Source organism: Scomber japonicus, chromosome 9, assembly GCF_027409825.1.
Source record: "Scomber japonicus isolate fScoJap1 chromosome 9, fScoJap1.pri, whole genome shotgun sequence".
NCBI classification, from domain to species: Eukaryota; Metazoa; Chordata; class Actinopteri; order Scombriformes; family Scombridae; genus Scomber; species Scomber japonicus.
In genome coordinates, this window is record NC_070586.1 from 14025886 (window position 1) to 14042286 (window position 16401).

A 16401-nucleotide genomic window follows, 5' to 3' on the forward strand; every position below is an offset into this window, starting at 1 on the left:
TGTTTTTGTTCTTTAGTTCCGCTTGTCCTAACAAGTGGTCTCACTGTAATTTGTAGTTTATAAATAGGAAGAACCTCAAACCTTTATGTTATGAATTTTCCACTTTCAGATTTTGATTGGAGAACAAGCGGAACGAAATAACATAAAGAGTCCTCTGTCGGAACTTAATAGTGCAACACCCAGCGGAAGTAAACAACACAGGAGCCAGATGCGTTAGCTGCTGGGTGTACAGTGGTAGAAGAAGTCTCTCTGCAGGACATTGAGAGATATCACCTGTAGTTAATCAACAATGTCTTCAGTTCAGCATTTGCGAGAGTTAATGAACGAGAGACTAACTGCTGCTGCTGAAGAAATATTCAGAGTTTTTCACAAAACTATCATCGAGTATGAAGAAGAGATCGACCGTCAGCGCAGACTGTTGGATATCGTTTGGAAACCTGAAATAAACCTACACAAGATAGGTCTGTAAAACCTCAATTATTTTAATAATATAAAACAGAATAATCCGCTTTATTTACCACCACAGGGTTTATTTGTTCTCATTTCTACAATGTTGAAGTTCTCTTCTGATTCGTAGTTCGCAATTCATTATTGCGCCATAGTAGAAAAAGCCGTAACGCTGTTTAAACCTACTTTAAGATGTGTGAAATCTTTATTTCTCTTTTTAGATGATTTTGTATCCATCCAGATGACATTAAACAAAGTCCAGATAAAAAAAAACACTGTAGCTACGTAGTTACATAGTGTTAAGGCTTTTGCTCTGATATCGAACTCTTTTTCACAAGTCTAAGTTGTGCAAAATTTGAGAATCAGAATTAAAAATTGACTTTGGGTAAGTAGATTAAAAAATAAATAATGATTTTGAACCTTGTTAGTCACTTCAAATTACCCTCCACAACTATTTACATGTTCAACAGCACAGCCATCTTGGAGCTCCAAGGGATTTCCAAACTTGGCAACACTGCAGTGGGTTGGGTTAGGTCTCAGTAGGGTTTGACAGTGATAAGTTTGTAGCCTATACTGCCTCTTGTGTATGAATGCCATAGCCATTTTTGGTATTTTATGAATTTGTGTTTTGGCTTCATTAATATAGTTATTATCTGCGATGCAAGGCTCCAATTAAAGCTCTGCAATACCGGAATAAGCCATTGATTAACGCTTTTAACCTTTTATAAACTGTGCCCTATTACAGAGTAGTACCACATGGTTTCTTGACCCTTTCCCCTTTGTCTTTCCAGAGCTCCCCCAGCAATATGTCTGTAAGGAGGAGGAGGAGGAGTTTCTCGATGACCAGCAGCTTTGCAACCAGGAGAGAAACTCCAGTTTGGACCAAGAGGACCCAGAGCCTCCACAGATTAAAGAGGAAGAGGAAGAGGAGGAGCTCTGCACCAGTTTGGAGGTAGAACAGCTGATACTGAAGCAGGAGACTGAAACCTTTCTGTTGACTCCTACTTATGAGGAAAATGAATACCAGACGCAGGACTTGAGCCCTGATAAAACTTGGAGCTTGTCAGTTCAAAGCTCTGAGGTACCAGAACCAAACATTGATGACCAGCTCCTCTCCCATAATTCTCATGTGGCTGAGAGCCAAGATCACAAAGGAGACGAACAAGGAGACTCAGGATCAATTAGAAATGTAGAGCCAGAACGAATGAGGCATCACGGGGGCCAAAATCGCACTTACTATGAAGACAGTTCTGCCACATTAAAGACTCATAGTAATACTTTTACAGGGAAACAGTGTTTTAAATGTGGCACTTGTGGGAAAAGGTTTGACTACAAGTCCAAATTGCATACACATCTGAGAGTCCACACAGGTGAGAAGCCCTACCCATGTAACACTTGTGAGAAAAGATTCTCTGAGCTAGGTGCACTAAAAGTACATATGAGAATCCACACAGGGGAGAAGCCATACTCATGTAACACTTGTGAGAAAAGATTCTCTGAGCCGGGCACATTAAAAGTACATATGAGAATCCACACGGGGGAGAAGCCATACTCATGTACCACCTGTGGCAGATGTTTCTGTCGAACAGCAGACTTGAAAAAGCACATGAGAATTCACACAGGTGAGAAGCCGTATGCCTGTAACACTTGTGAGAAAAGATTCTCTGAGCTGGGTGCATTAAAAGTGCATATGCGAGTCCATACAGGTGAGAGACCGTACCCATGTAACAGTTGTGAGAGAAGATTTTCTGGGACGGGTGCATTAAAAGTACATATGAGAATCCACACTGGTGAGAAACCATACCCATGCAACATCTGTGGGAAAAGATTTAGTGACAGGACATCTGTGAAAAGGCATATGAGAACACACACAGGGGAGAAGGGTATAGTTGCAGAACTAGTAGGAGAGAATTCAGTCGTAGAAATAAATTGAAGATGAGAACACACGCAAAAAAGTGGATGTAATACTGGAAAAGGCACATTTAATTCAGATGATACATTTCATTCACAGTCTACATGAGAATAACCTACTGCTACACATAAAAGATTGTCATGCGCCTGAATCGGAAAACCATATGAATGTGAATATGAATATGCCTTTATTATCATTGTATAAGTACAGTAGTACAACGAAATTGCAGGGGGCTCATCACAGTGGCATAGCAACATACACACAGAATAAAAAAAAATTGATATAACAATATGATATAAACATTACATTAGTACCTACTATAGAATAAGATAAATAAAATAAGAAAACATTATTGCACAGTCCCTAATATGAGCCCACACAAGCAAGTAGCCCTGTATTTAAGACAGTTTCCATTGTGGTGTTTCATGGATAACACACAAGAGCACAAACAGGTGAAGAACATTAACATCTTTGTAAATTAAAATTTTCTCAATAAAAAAGAAAGTCAGAATATGTTCATGTAAATTGTTCATTGTCATCTATACAGTATTACCAAGTTTTGTTAAATTAAACTCTTGTTTTGTCCCACCTTTATATTACTGTAAACTTAGCAACAGTAATTCATTGAAAGAATCTTTGGAAAGTCTGTGAGTGCACAGTAGTGACTGTCAAAGTGATGGTGCCAAATGTTATGGCTTATTACGTTTTTTACAATAATTTATGGAATTGGAGTTTCAACTTCAGCAAGGATATAAAATTCATGTACTTAATTAATTAATAGTACTTGGTATTTACAAATGAATACTACAATTTTGCAAGAACTCAAACTCTATATGTTAGAGTGGCTGATATCACTGTTTTTACTATAAAATAATGTTGTGATGTAAATGGTTGACTTTTTTATTTCATTTTTAATTTTTATTTTCGTACGCTACCTCAGTAATGTGAGTCGATTGTGAGATCTCTGATGTTGAAACACATTTTTTTTAAAGTTGTCGTACTCCGAACTCAGTCTTTTTTATCTGTAGCATTTTTTTATTGTTGTTGTGTTGTTGTTGTTTTTGTCCAATTTTATATTTTTATACGTATTGTGATCAGTTTGATTTGAGATTACATTTTTTTGTTTGTTTGTTTGCTGCTTTAGAGATGACACACACATTTCACAAGATGTATTTCATGGTGTTGTCAACACATTTTATGAACAGTGAAATGGATGGTAAGGGTGACTAAGAGTGTCATTAACGTAAGTGTTAGTCGTGCAATATGTCCCTGAACAAACGTGGACAATAAAGTGCTTTGTTTCTGATCTCATGCTTTTATTTCATTATTACTTGTATTGTGAGGTGATAATAAGCTATAAGCAAATTCTGTTTTTCTTGTTTAAACATTTTTTATTTGTGTGAGTCTCCCTCTAGTTATGGTGATGAACTGCACAGATCTATAGGTCAACATTCAAAGCTGCTATCTTTTTCTCCGGTTTGAATGCTGCCTTAAAGGTGCAGAAGAAGTCAATTAACCAAAAAACACAGCTGTGAAATAAAAGTACAATAAAAAGTAATACAATTCTTTGAATTTGAAAACTGGATAAATGCACAAAAATTGATCTCTCAGAGTAGCCAAGTGAGTCTAATATTGAGTGTATAGAGTGTATTGAATGCAGTGCTAATGGTGTTTATATGAATATTAAATTAACTTACACTATAATTACTTTATCTGTACTAACAACTAAAGTTGATAAATTCAAATTCTCCTCTCAACCCCAACCGGTCGAGGCAGATGGCTGTCCACTCTGAGTCTGGTTCTGCCTAAGGTTTCTTCCTGTTAAAAGGGAGTTTTTTCTTGCCACTGTTGCTCATGTGGGAATGTTTGGTCTCTTTAAAGTTAAAACCTGAAGAGTTCAGTTTAGAACCTGCTCTATGTGTAAAGTGCCTTGAGATAACTCTGTTGTGATTTGGCGCTATACAAATAAAGATTGATTGATTGAGAAGACTATAAGGTATTCATTAAACTTACCCAATATGGTGCATCATTTGGTGAGTGGAATCCAATTCAATTGACAAAGACAATAATGCTGGGTGAGATTAAGAGTGCAAAAGTATTGCAGGGTGGAGAGAGTGCAATGTTGATCAAATGTTTGCCTGTTTCCATACTCCAGTCCAGTAGGTGGCGCTAAATGCACCTGTAAGCTGATTGCCCGCTGCCAATAAAAAATCGATAGAAGAAGAAGTTCAGCGGAAGTAAACAACACAGGAACTAGTCGCATTAGCTGATGTTTTTTAGTGTCCATTTGTTTAGAATAAGCATTGATGTTACTTGTAGCAACAATGTCTTCAGTTCAGCATTTGAGAGAGTTAGTGAACGAGAGACTAACTGCTGCTGCTGAAGAAATATTCAGAGTTTTTCACAAAACTATCATCGAGTATGAAGAAGAGATCGACCGTCAGCGCAGACTGCTGGATATCATTAGGAAACCTGAAATAAACCTACACAGGATAGGTCTGTAAAACCTTAATTATTATAATAATAAAACAGAATGATCAGTGCCATATTACCGTAGTGGTTAAAATACATGTAATGATTTCTACCAAGCTGAAGTTAGCCTCTGAAAACTTAAGGGAAACATAAATAATGATATTTAGCAACCGAGTCTCTGTTTATTATGTTATTAAGTGTTAGACACTGTAGCAAAAGGCTTAATGATGTTTAAATCCACTTTCAGATTTGTGAAACAGTTATTTAACTTTTGAAAAAGACAAACAGGGCGATTTATAAAAGACAATATTCAACGATCTTGCAGGTGTAAATTATTGTGAATAATTAATAAAGAGTTGTTGTGTTAATGTATTGTGTAGTTTAGGTAATAGTTTAGTAAATATTAGTACATTTTATAACCATTGACTAAGCCATTAATGTATGCTTACAAACTAGGGCTGTCAAATTAATGATATGTATTTTTAATGTGCGATTAATGCACGTTGTGTTTGACCCTGGTCCCTACCTGTGGTTTGGAAAAACGAAGCGATGCAGCAATAACGTTTTGGATAACAAGCAGAAATGGATAAAGGAAATGTGGCACAATTTAAAAAGGAAGGGAAATGAACAGGCTTTCCATCGGTATAAGACTTATTGTCAAGCAGCATTGTTACAACAAAGAAATAATCTACCAAACACACATTTTTGCGCTAAGTTTAGTTCCTAACTGATATCATAACTGACAGCAGATGTTTGGAGCATACAGTATTTCATTGTTCTGGATTGTTTCAATAATAATTAACATACATTTCCATAAAGCAAGCACATGTACCACTCCCATGTTAATAAGAGTATTAAAACTTTCAAAATATTATTTTAAAGTACATTTAGAGAAAAATGTGTGATGAATTGTGATTTAATATTTTGATAGATTGACAGCCCTATTATAAACCCTTTTATAGAGTGTCAAAAGGTTATCAAAAAGTGGTGCCACAGTTTTTATTCACCCTTTCCTCTTTGTCCCTCCAGAGCTCCCACAGCAACATGTCTGTAAGGAGGAGGAGGAGGAGGAAGAGGAGGAGGAGGAGGTTCTCGATGACCAGCAGCTTTGCAACCAGGAGAGAAACTCCAGTTTGGACCAAGAGGACCCAGAGCCTCCACAGATTAAAGAGGAAGAGGAAGAGGAGGAGCTCTGCACCAGTCTGAAGGGAAAACAGCTGGTACTGAAGCAGCAGGCTGAAACCTTAATGTCGACAGCTACTTGTGAGGAAAGTGACAACATTAAAATTGAGACTCTGGATTTCATGATTGAGGATGTTGTCAGCGTGTCAGTTAAAAGCTCTGAGGTACCAGAGACAAACAATGACAACCAGCTCCTCTTTCATAACTCTTATGTAGCTGAGAGCCAGGATCACAAAGGAGCTGAACAGAAGAGACATTATAAAAGTGAAAGTCACAGTGACGATATATGTGACCCTACCACGTCAACTGCTACTTGTGATGAAAGTGACCTCATTAAAGTTGAGCCTCTGGACTTGAGTGCTGATGAAAGTCACCATTCTCATGTAGCTGAGAGCCAAGATCACAACGGAGGCTCAGAATCAACTAGAAATGCAGAGCCGAAGAAAAGACTTGACAAAAGCACGCACGCTGAGAATGAAGACAACTCTACCATATTAATGATTCTCAGTAACACTTATACAGCTGAGAAGTCTTTAAAATGCAACACTTGTGGGAAAGCTTTTAAGTGTAAGACCAAATTACAAACACATCAGAGAGTCCACACAGGTGAGAAGCCATACGCCTGCAACATGTGTGGGAGATTATTTAGTGAAAAGGGAAAAGTGAACAGGCATATGAAAACACACACAGGGGAGAAGCCGTACCCGTGTAACATTTGTAAGAAAAGTTTCTCTCGTCTAGGTTCATTGAAAGTACATATGAGGATCCACACAGGTGAAAAGCCGTACCCGTGTGAGTCTTGTGAGAAAAGTTTCTCTCTGCTAGACACATTAAAAGTACATATGAGAGTCCACACAGGTGAGAAGCCATACCTATGTTCCACCTGTGGGAAAAGTTTCTCTCATCTTGGCGCATTTAAAGTACATATGAGAATCCACACAGGTGAGAAGCCGTACGTATGTACCACCTGTGGGAAAAGATTTTCTCAACTGGACACATTAAAACTGCATATGAGAGTCCACACAGGTGAGAAGCCGTACTCATGTGACATCTGTGGGAAAACCTTCTCTCTTGTGGACACATTAAAAGTGCATAAGAGGATCCACACAGGTGAGAAGCCGTATTCATGTGACACTTGTGAGAAAAGATTCTATGATCTGAGCTCATTAAAAGCACATATGAGAGTCCACACAGGTGTGAATTAAGTTTAACGACAACAGTGAAAAGGCACACGGGAGGGGAGAAGCTTTATAGCTGCAAAACTTGTGGGAAAGATTTCACATGTGCACATTCCTTGAAGATCCACATCAGAATGCACATAAGAATTCATGCACATGAGACGGCGTCTAATTTTGACACATGAGAGAGAGCTTTGTGGTGACTTAACAGTCCTACTGTAGTCCTAACCTACTGCAAAAGTATATGAGTTCACACAAGTCAGTAGCCTTGCATTTGTGAAATGTTACAGAGGATTCATTTGTAGTGATTCATGTATAAAACACTAAAACACATAATGGCAGCACATATTAACAAAAAAAAAAATCATAAACAGGACAAACAGTTGAGCCGTAACTCCTGTAGGTAAATGTGCACCAAGATCTTTGTAAATTAACATAAGAATATCATCTTATAGGTTGTTTGTTCTTCATGTTACTGTATCTATTAATTTTACTTTATGCAATAGAATTTTCTTGACAAACTCATTGTGTGATGTAGATGGTCAAAGATGGTGCAAATATTTATAACTTAAAAAAAAAACTACTTTATTCAAGACATCTTGCAGAATAATCCATGTACTTTTTAAGTAGTACTCGATATTTACAAATGAAGTGACCAACACACCTTTCCAGGAAGTTTATATTTGAGAGAGATGTTTTATTTGACTGAAAACATGTTCCAGTCAATTAGAATATATCTCAGCTAAAAGAACAAATTAGACAACCAACAGAGCAAGGTTTCTTTAATCAGTACTTCTCAAAATTTGAGCTGTTGGATTCTGTTAGATATTGTCCACACCTGTTAAATGAATTTTCTTCTTTTCTATTTTCACACGCTACCTCAGTAATGTAATTATAAGCTCTCTGATATTGAAACATAGAAAAACTTTTTGTGCTGTTGGTTACATATTGGACCTCTGATGTTATTGTCCACTTTGTTTTTTTATTTTACAACTTTAATGTATTTTTCTTCTGGTTTGAAGATACAGTGTTTGCTGCTTCAGTGATGACATACAGTTTATTTATGTGTTACATGCTGTGGTTGTGAGTGTTCATTTTAAATTGTAGTTGTTTATTTTTCTTTGACTGATGTACTGTATGGAGAAGTCAATACATTTAATTAACAATAAAATATTTTTTCATGATGGATTTTCAGACTGAAATACGTGAAATTTAATTGATTGGATGATTAGGAAAATGAAAAGTGTCATTAACATTAAGTGTGCATATAATGAACAACCTAAACAGACATAGACCCTTACTGATGAATTAAAAATGTGAAACAGTAACCATATATTAATAACTGCTAAAACCTGATTACTTATCATAAAATGTAAAACAGTTAGCCCGTTATTTATATCTGAGGGATAAAAATCTGATTTATGCATCGATTTGTAGAATTGAAGTGGTTTATTGCCATAAAACCAAAAGAAAAAATCCCATAATACACCTCATATTTATAAACATATCAGACAATACCAGCCAGAACATGAATATTTCCTGTTTTCTCTTCTCACTCCACCAAGGCTACTCTCAATCTTGCCAAGGCTGGCTTATTCTCTGTGACAAGTTCATTAAAGTACAATGCCTGTCAATGACTGACTTCGTCTTCGACTTAGTTTATGGTCGGATTTTGTTTTAAGTCTGGAGATGTTATACCTGGCTACCAAATGTCATACATCTATGTCAAATTTAAAGGTGGTGGCTTTAATTTTGAAATATTCTAAGTGGTGCCCTCAAGTCATTTTGCCACACCCATGCCCAGAACCCATATCAGATTTGATAACATGCTACTTCTAATGCACATGCAAAGTGTTGTGAGTTTTAAAGTACTCCTAGCACCTAAAAATGCAAAATGTTTTGTTTGTTTGCCCATCATAAAGGCCTCAAATATGTGTTCATAAAATGAAAATCAATGGGTGTCATGTTGTTGGTGATGATTAAGCCATAAAAACAATGGCATAATCATCACTACCCTTTTTTATGTGAACCACACTGGCAGAACATAGTTAAGTGGATAGCTGCACTTCTAACATGAAACGCCAAAATCCACCCTAACCATTAATACATCTGCCTACAAATTTCTCATCCAATGACATACAATACTTTACTAAAGATGACTATACTTTAGAATGCTTTAATAAAGAAGAATACTTAATAAATACATGGAAGCCAAAGAGGCAGGGTGAAGTTGTAGGGGCAAGTAAACATTTACTTTGGTCAAGTAAGTTTAAAAGAAAAATAATGATTTTGAATCTTGTTAATCACATCAAATTATCTTCCACAACTATTTAACAAGTACGGCCATCGTGGAGCTCCACAGGGCTAAATTGGCAACACAATAGAGGACTAGGATACCATTTACACAGGCATCTCAGATTCCACACAGGTGAGAAGCTGTACCAATGTGACACTTGTGGGAAAATATTTACCCAGCAGAGCAATTTAAAAGTGCATATGACGGTCCACACAGGTGAGAAGCCATTTCCATGTAACACCTGTGGAAAAGGATTCAGTTGAATGGCAGACGTGAGAACACACATGAGAATCAACACAGGCGAGAAACCATACCACTGCAACATCTGTCTGAAAAGCTTTAGTGATAAGACACCTGTGAAAAGGCATATGAGAACACACACAGGGGAGAAACCGTACATCTGTAACACTTGTGGGAAAAGCTTCAGTTGGATGTCATACCATGTAAGAAATTATTCTGTGAGCTGGGTGTATTAAAACTGCCTATGAGAATCCACACAGACAGACATCAGTCAAAGAGCCACATGAGTAGGCACACAGTAGGAAAAGATTCTGTCAGATGTCTGACTTAAAAAGGCACTTAAGAATTCATTCAGATGAGAAGCCCAGGAGAGCTTTCAGATGTTGAAGTGACTTTGAGATACAAATGAGAAGAACATACTGCCACACAGAAAAGCTTATGTCATGTGTCTGAATTGGAAAAACTTGGGTCATTTTCCACTTTCAGGTTGTGATGAGGGTTTAAAATGAGATGGCAAATATCAACTTGACACAGCAGACAGTTCTTCTGTCTAGTTTTAAATACGTAAAGTCTCAGTGCAGTTAGTGCTGCCTGTCTATAAGCAACAAAAGACACCGAGACAACTTGTTACAACAAGCAGAGGGAAAGAAACCACAAGATTACATGCATGAAAGACAAAGTATACTTTTATTTCTAAGATGTGAGAATGATTCTCAGAATGATGCATGTCAAACATCCATCTGTTGCAGAGGGATGTTTATGCTCATCTAAAGTCTGAGTTTAAGATGATTTGTGCAACCACAACTACGCAAGCCAATCGTAGTCCAGTATGCAGTTAACAGAAGTGTAGGCCTGCAACTTACTTAACTAATTATTGTCATTATTGATTGATTTGTCATTAGGGCTGTAAATTATTATAATGTCTTCTTCTTGTTCGGACCATAACCAACCAGTCAATAACATAAAGATATTTAATTTACTGTTTTAAAAGACTAAATAAATCAGAAAACATTAACATTTGGTAAGCTGAAACCAGAAAGTTTGGGCATTTTTGTCTGAAAAAAAAAATTGCGGTTATTATTATTTTCTGTCGATTGTCTAATTGATTAATACAATAATCGTGGCAGCTTTGCGTTAGTGTGATGTTATGTGATGTAGAAAATTTAAACCTACTGTGAACCATAGACTGTATATGCTGTGAACATACGCTGACAATTGACTCTTCAGTGTAGTAGGAGACATAAAACTTAATACATCTGACATGATATATATATATATTTGCATACTCATAAATCCTGCATGCTCTTAATGGGGGTGGATGATGGTACAGATGTAGTATTTATGATCTTAAAACAACATTTTTACATTTTTGGGGACCAAAAATCATGCAAATTCCTATCAAGACCAGAGTACTTTCCTTTAATTATTGTGGCACATCTAATCCATCTAATCGGTCAATGTGAGTCACGCATGCGCAGTGTTCATTAGTTTTAAAAAAAAATATAAACTTTATTGATCCTGATCTGAGTTAGCGTGCGTGTGACTGAGACCATAGACATAATTCATCTTTATTATGTCTATGACTGAGACTCGTTTTATGATGGCGGACTCTACTGCGCATGTCAGACTCACATCGGTTTTATACAGTCTATGGTAGCGACAGTTATATTGTTTTTCTTTTAAGTCGCTGCGTGTCAAGTGTAATTTAATGAAAATGTCGTCGGTTCGGTGTTTAAGAAGATTTGTCAATGAGCGACTATCTGCAGCAGCTGAAGAAATATTTGGAGTTTTTGAAAAAACTGTCGTCGTATACGAAGAAGAGCAGTAGGGGCTGGCTCAATTTGCGGCAGCGGAATCTTCCGCGGCATTTCTTGCGGCACCCAGAGATGCCGCAAGAAGTGCCGCTGGCTGCCGCCGGCAGCGGCACTTTCCGCGGCATTTCTTGCGGCACCCAGAGATGCCGCAGCTAGATGTCGCTAGTAGGCACTTTCCGTGGCATTTTTTGCGGCATTTTCTGCGGCATTTCTTGCGGCACCCACAGATGCCGCGGCTAGATGTCGCTAGTAGGCACTTTCCGTGGCATTTTCCGCGACATTTTCTGCGGCATTTCTTGCGGCACCCACAGATGCCGCAGCTAGATGTCGCTAGTAGGCACTTTCCGTGGCATTTTTTGCGGCATTTTCTGCGGCATTTCTTGCGGCACCCACAGATGCCGCGGCTAGATGTCGCTAGTAGGCACTTTCCGTGGCATTTTCCGCGACATTTCTTGCGGCACCCAAAGATGCCGCGGCTGCTGGGTGCAATTATGTGATACGGCATGCCGCTGTGTGCCGGGGGATAATGCTTGTGTCACCGTGTGCTGGAGCATGGAGGAACACGTAGGGGGACGGGGCAGATGATAATAGCCTAAGTGCGGGATAGGCTATTAGTTTGAATTTCGGGGAAACCTGAGGAAGTATTTAGCAATGATATCCAAATTATAGCCTACTACAATTTGTCCAGATAAACCATCAACCACGAAACATCTCAAAATTATAGCCAAACAGATTAATAGATTTGTTCTGCTGTTTATTTATTATTATTTTTAATAATTCTCTTCATTTCTGCCCTGTTCCTAACTTTAAGCATACGTAATTTTGATGAATTCAACCCTTGAAATTACATTTTTATGGTTTCAATTAATAGCCTTGCAATGTTTTCCATAAAAATTTATTAACAAAAAGAAACAAACACAACAATTGAACAAGGTTGTGTGTGTGTGTGTGTGTGTGTGTGTGTGTGTGTGTGTGTGTGTGTGTGTGTGTGAGAGAGAGAGAGAGAGAGAGAGAGGGAGAGGGAGAGAGAGAGAGAGAGCTATATGCACACATCCACTACTTACTGAATTTCAGCCTGCTCCTGGTTTCCCGTCCTACATTATTGGACAAACGGATTAATCCAGGTGTGTCTGACCTCAACTTTTGGTCAGACACACCTGGATTAATCCGTTTGTAGGACGGGAAACCAGGAGCAGGCTGAAATTCAGTAAGTAGTGGATGTGTGCATAAAGCACATTAATCTTCAAATCTAGCCCACACTTTCAAGTCCATTTTATCTATCAATTCTTGATTGAAAGTGTCATAGTCGGTCTTTTTTCCAAACACAAATGTGAGGTGTTCTGCTGGAGAACATTCGTCGTAGTTATGTCACATATCTCCAACACTATAACAAAAATACACAAATCCGTTTATCAGTATTATAGACCAATTGCCTAAAAAGCTGATGTTAAAAATGTGACGCAGTCTCATTGTGTCATAAAGTGTCACAAATCTTATTGTAAGTATTGCCTTAGCACACGTCCATTTTAGTTATAGTGGATAAAGAAAGATGAGGACAGGGAAACCCAAACATGGCAACCATTCTATATGTATTCTTTAGGCTACGTTTAACATGTGTGGCATCAAAACATAATTATTTTCTAACGTTGACATGTCTGTAAATTGCCATCTAAAGCCTAAAACCATGCCACAGTCATGAAATCATTTTTAATGAAGTCTGATAGTCTAGTCTGCGGTTATTTATTATAACCCAAAGGACATTTTATGTAGGCATATGTGGCATAACATGGTAATAGCACTTAACAACATGAATCCTGAGAAAAAACAAAGTTTTATGCAATAAAATCATCCGAGGATAAATATACAATATGAGAGGGCAACAACATTAGCAAAATGCTGTTTGATATGCATACAAACATTTCCAAAAAATACAGTTATAAAATCGCTCAATAATTGGATTTTAGAAATAGTCTATGTAGATTAGTATATGATTATGGTATATGTAGTATAGTATAGTATAGTATAGTATAGTAGAATTCAGTACAGTAGAGTAGTGTCGTGGTTAGAGCGCATGCCGCATGCGCAGCTTACACAACTGACGCAGCTGACCCCTGGTTCGAATCCCGACCGGTGCGGTCATTTACTGCATGTCACTCCCCCATCTCTCTCCCATATCTACCAACTGTTTAATAAAGGCGTCTGTGCCACAAAAAATGTAAAAAGAAAAATTATACCTGTAGTCCCACTCTAATTCAAACTTGAAAATTGTTAACATTAAACCTATCCTCCCAAACAGTGTCATCAGGCAACTATGGCATTGTAACCCACCGAATAAAACAAATAAAACTTTGTGATATTCATATAATAAAGGACAAAATAAGTTGCATAGTATTTATTTTATTTTTAAGTAAACAAAAAGAAAAAAATCAGGACAGCAATTTAAAAACTTAATAATAATACAGTACTCTAATACTAGTAGTAGGCTAGTATTATTATTAAAATGAACTTGGAAAACATACATACATACATACATACATACATACATACAAACAAACAAACAAACAAACAAACAAACAAAAAACAGTCCAGAAAGCTAAAACATACAAAAAAGGAACACAGACACAAAAAGAAACTAACGCAAAATCACCCACACAACAAGAAATGCCACAGAAAATGCCGCAAAAAATGCCACGGAAAGTGCCTACAAGCGACATCTAGCTGCGGCATCTCTGGGTGCCGCAAGAAATGCCGCGGAAGATTCCGCTGCCGCAAATTGAGCCAGCCCTCTCTCAAGAAGAGGTCGTCCGTCAGCGCAGACTGCTGGATATCCTCCTAAAGCCTGAGATAAAGCTGCACAGGACAGGTGTGTAAAAATCCACGTTCACGATGAGCAGCTTTAACACATGCGGATAGATCATTTTATTCTATAGTAGCTGGGGGAAGTATAGAGGAAAGTCCTAGTTAGTTAATGCTGAACGACTGTCCTGTGGGGTATTGATGGAGACTGCATGGCCAGATTTAACTGTAAGAGGGGCCCGGGCAAAAAATCTTCTGTGGGCCCCTATACTGATCCCCTCAAACAGTCCACAGTGTATTTCTGTAATATAGGCTGACAATATAATTAGGCCTTACACCGATCTGATCAGCTATATCGGATCGGCCGATATTTAGCATTTTATGCAATTTGTGAGATCGGCTGAAATGTCTTAATTTGCTGATCTGATCAATGTTGTCATGTTGAAACTTTTTGCAGACGCTCCCGTTGCATAGATTACAGATGGCTTGTCCCAAAAATCCTCATCGTGTAAACCCTAAATATAATATGTGAGTCAATATAGGCTTTGACATCTTATTTTATAATGTAGAATAGTTGACAAAAAAAAAGATTTTCAGTGACAATGCAACTGTTTTATCTTCACTGTTTATTAATGACCTTGCATACTGATGCATATATGAAACATAACTGGTATGTAAGATAAATGGTCCACAACCCAAAGTTAATTATTAATTAATTAATTTGAAAGCATCTCACAGTCTGCTGTCACTTTTTTCTTGGCTACCACTAAGAGTACTTTGTCTTTGACTTTCCCTTCAGAATACTGTACCCAGGAGAGGAACTACAGTATGGACCAAGAAAACCCAGAGCCTCCAAAGATTAAAGAGGAACAAGAACAACTCAGCGTCAGTCTGCAGGGAGAGCAGCTGGTGCCGAAGCAGGAGACTGAAAACTTTATGTTGACTATTGCGTCTGTGGGAAGTGATCGGAGTCAAGACCAGACTCAGCTTTTGGATCCGGGTGAAAACCAGTGTGCATCAGGGACACAGCCTGCAGCTAGTATCTGTAGCAGTTGGTTGAAAAACACAAGCTCTGAAGTACCAGAACCAGAACCAGACCACCAGCTCCTCTCTGGCAATGCTAATGAAACTGAGAGCCAAGCTCACAAAAAAGGCAGCATTAAGAAGAAAAAATCTGCTAAAGGTGCTAGACGGACTAGAGCAACTAGAAGTATCAAAATTTCAATTGCTCACAAGAACACCCAGAGTAACAAAAAGCCTTTCAAATGTAACACTTGCGATAAAGAATTCAAGCTGAAGATCAGTTTGATCAAACACATGAAAACTCACGCTGGGAAACGGCCTTACGCATGCAAAGTCTGTGGAAGGTATTTCCGTTTCAGACTAAACCGAGACCAGCACACAAGAAGCCACATAGGCACGAAGCTTTGTGACACTTGTGGAGAAAGTTTCAACAACAGCACAGACTTCACGACGCACATGAAGCTTCACAAACGAGAGCTCCACACCTGTGAATACTGCGGAAAGAAGTTTGCACTCACCTCATATTTGATAAAACATCTCCGTGTGCATACAGGGATCAGGCCCTATGAATGTCTTGACTGCAACAAAAACTTTCGTATCAGATCAGATTTGACGTTGCATAGCGTGTTTTGTCCGATAGCTATAGCAAAAAAAAGAACCACAGCACACAGTAAGAACAGTAGCACTTGAAGCCTCAACAAAAGTGCTGTTGCTTCCTGACTTTCATTCTTTTTTTTCTTTTCTTTTTCAAAAATAAGATGTTTAGGTGTGCGAGTGTACAAACACACTGTATAGTTATTTATAGTTGATTACATAGACTGGCTACTCATGGCAAGTGTGGATAGTGTATATAATTTGTATACCAAGGGGGAACTACCATGGTTTGAGGCTGCTTTGCACACCGATGGCCTCTAGATGCTGGCTCCAATCAACTCCCATTCAAAACATGCCAACTTCTCTCTAGAAATACTGACTCAATGTTTTTTGAAGGAGTTATTATGATCTGAATGACTAAATTTGTTTCCTTTAATAAGTGTGTAG

The 16401-nt window shown here is 37.9% G+C and overlaps 2 protein-coding genes and 1 pseudogene across 2 annotated transcripts; all 3 read left to right on the plus strand.

The window, feature by feature from the left end:
• Positions 1–240: 240 nt before the first annotated feature.
• Positions 241–2682, plus strand: LOC128365334 (zinc finger protein 391-like). The gene is made up of 2 exons (XM_053326031.1): positions 241–461; positions 1239–2682. The coding sequence occupies exons 1-2, from the start codon at positions 290–292 to the stop codon at positions 2378–2380; spliced, it is 1314 nt and encodes a 437-aa protein (XP_053182006.1). The 5' UTR covers positions 241–289; the 3' UTR covers positions 2381–2682.
• Positions 2683–4683: 2001 nt separating this feature from the next.
• Positions 4684–9963, plus strand: LOC128364884 (gastrula zinc finger protein XlCGF57.1-like; annotated as a pseudogene).
• Positions 9964–11401: 1438 nt separating this feature from the next.
• On the plus strand, positions 11402–16050 carry LOC128364885 (zinc finger protein with KRAB and SCAN domains 8-like). The gene is made up of 3 exons (XM_053325506.1): positions 11402–11541; positions 14333–14404; positions 15137–16050. Exons 1-3 carry the CDS (start codon positions 11436–11438, stop codon positions 16048–16050), a joined length of 1092 nt encoding a protein of 363 aa, XP_053181481.1. The 5' UTR covers positions 11402–11435.
• The last annotated feature ends 351 nt before the right edge of the window (positions 16051–16401 follow it).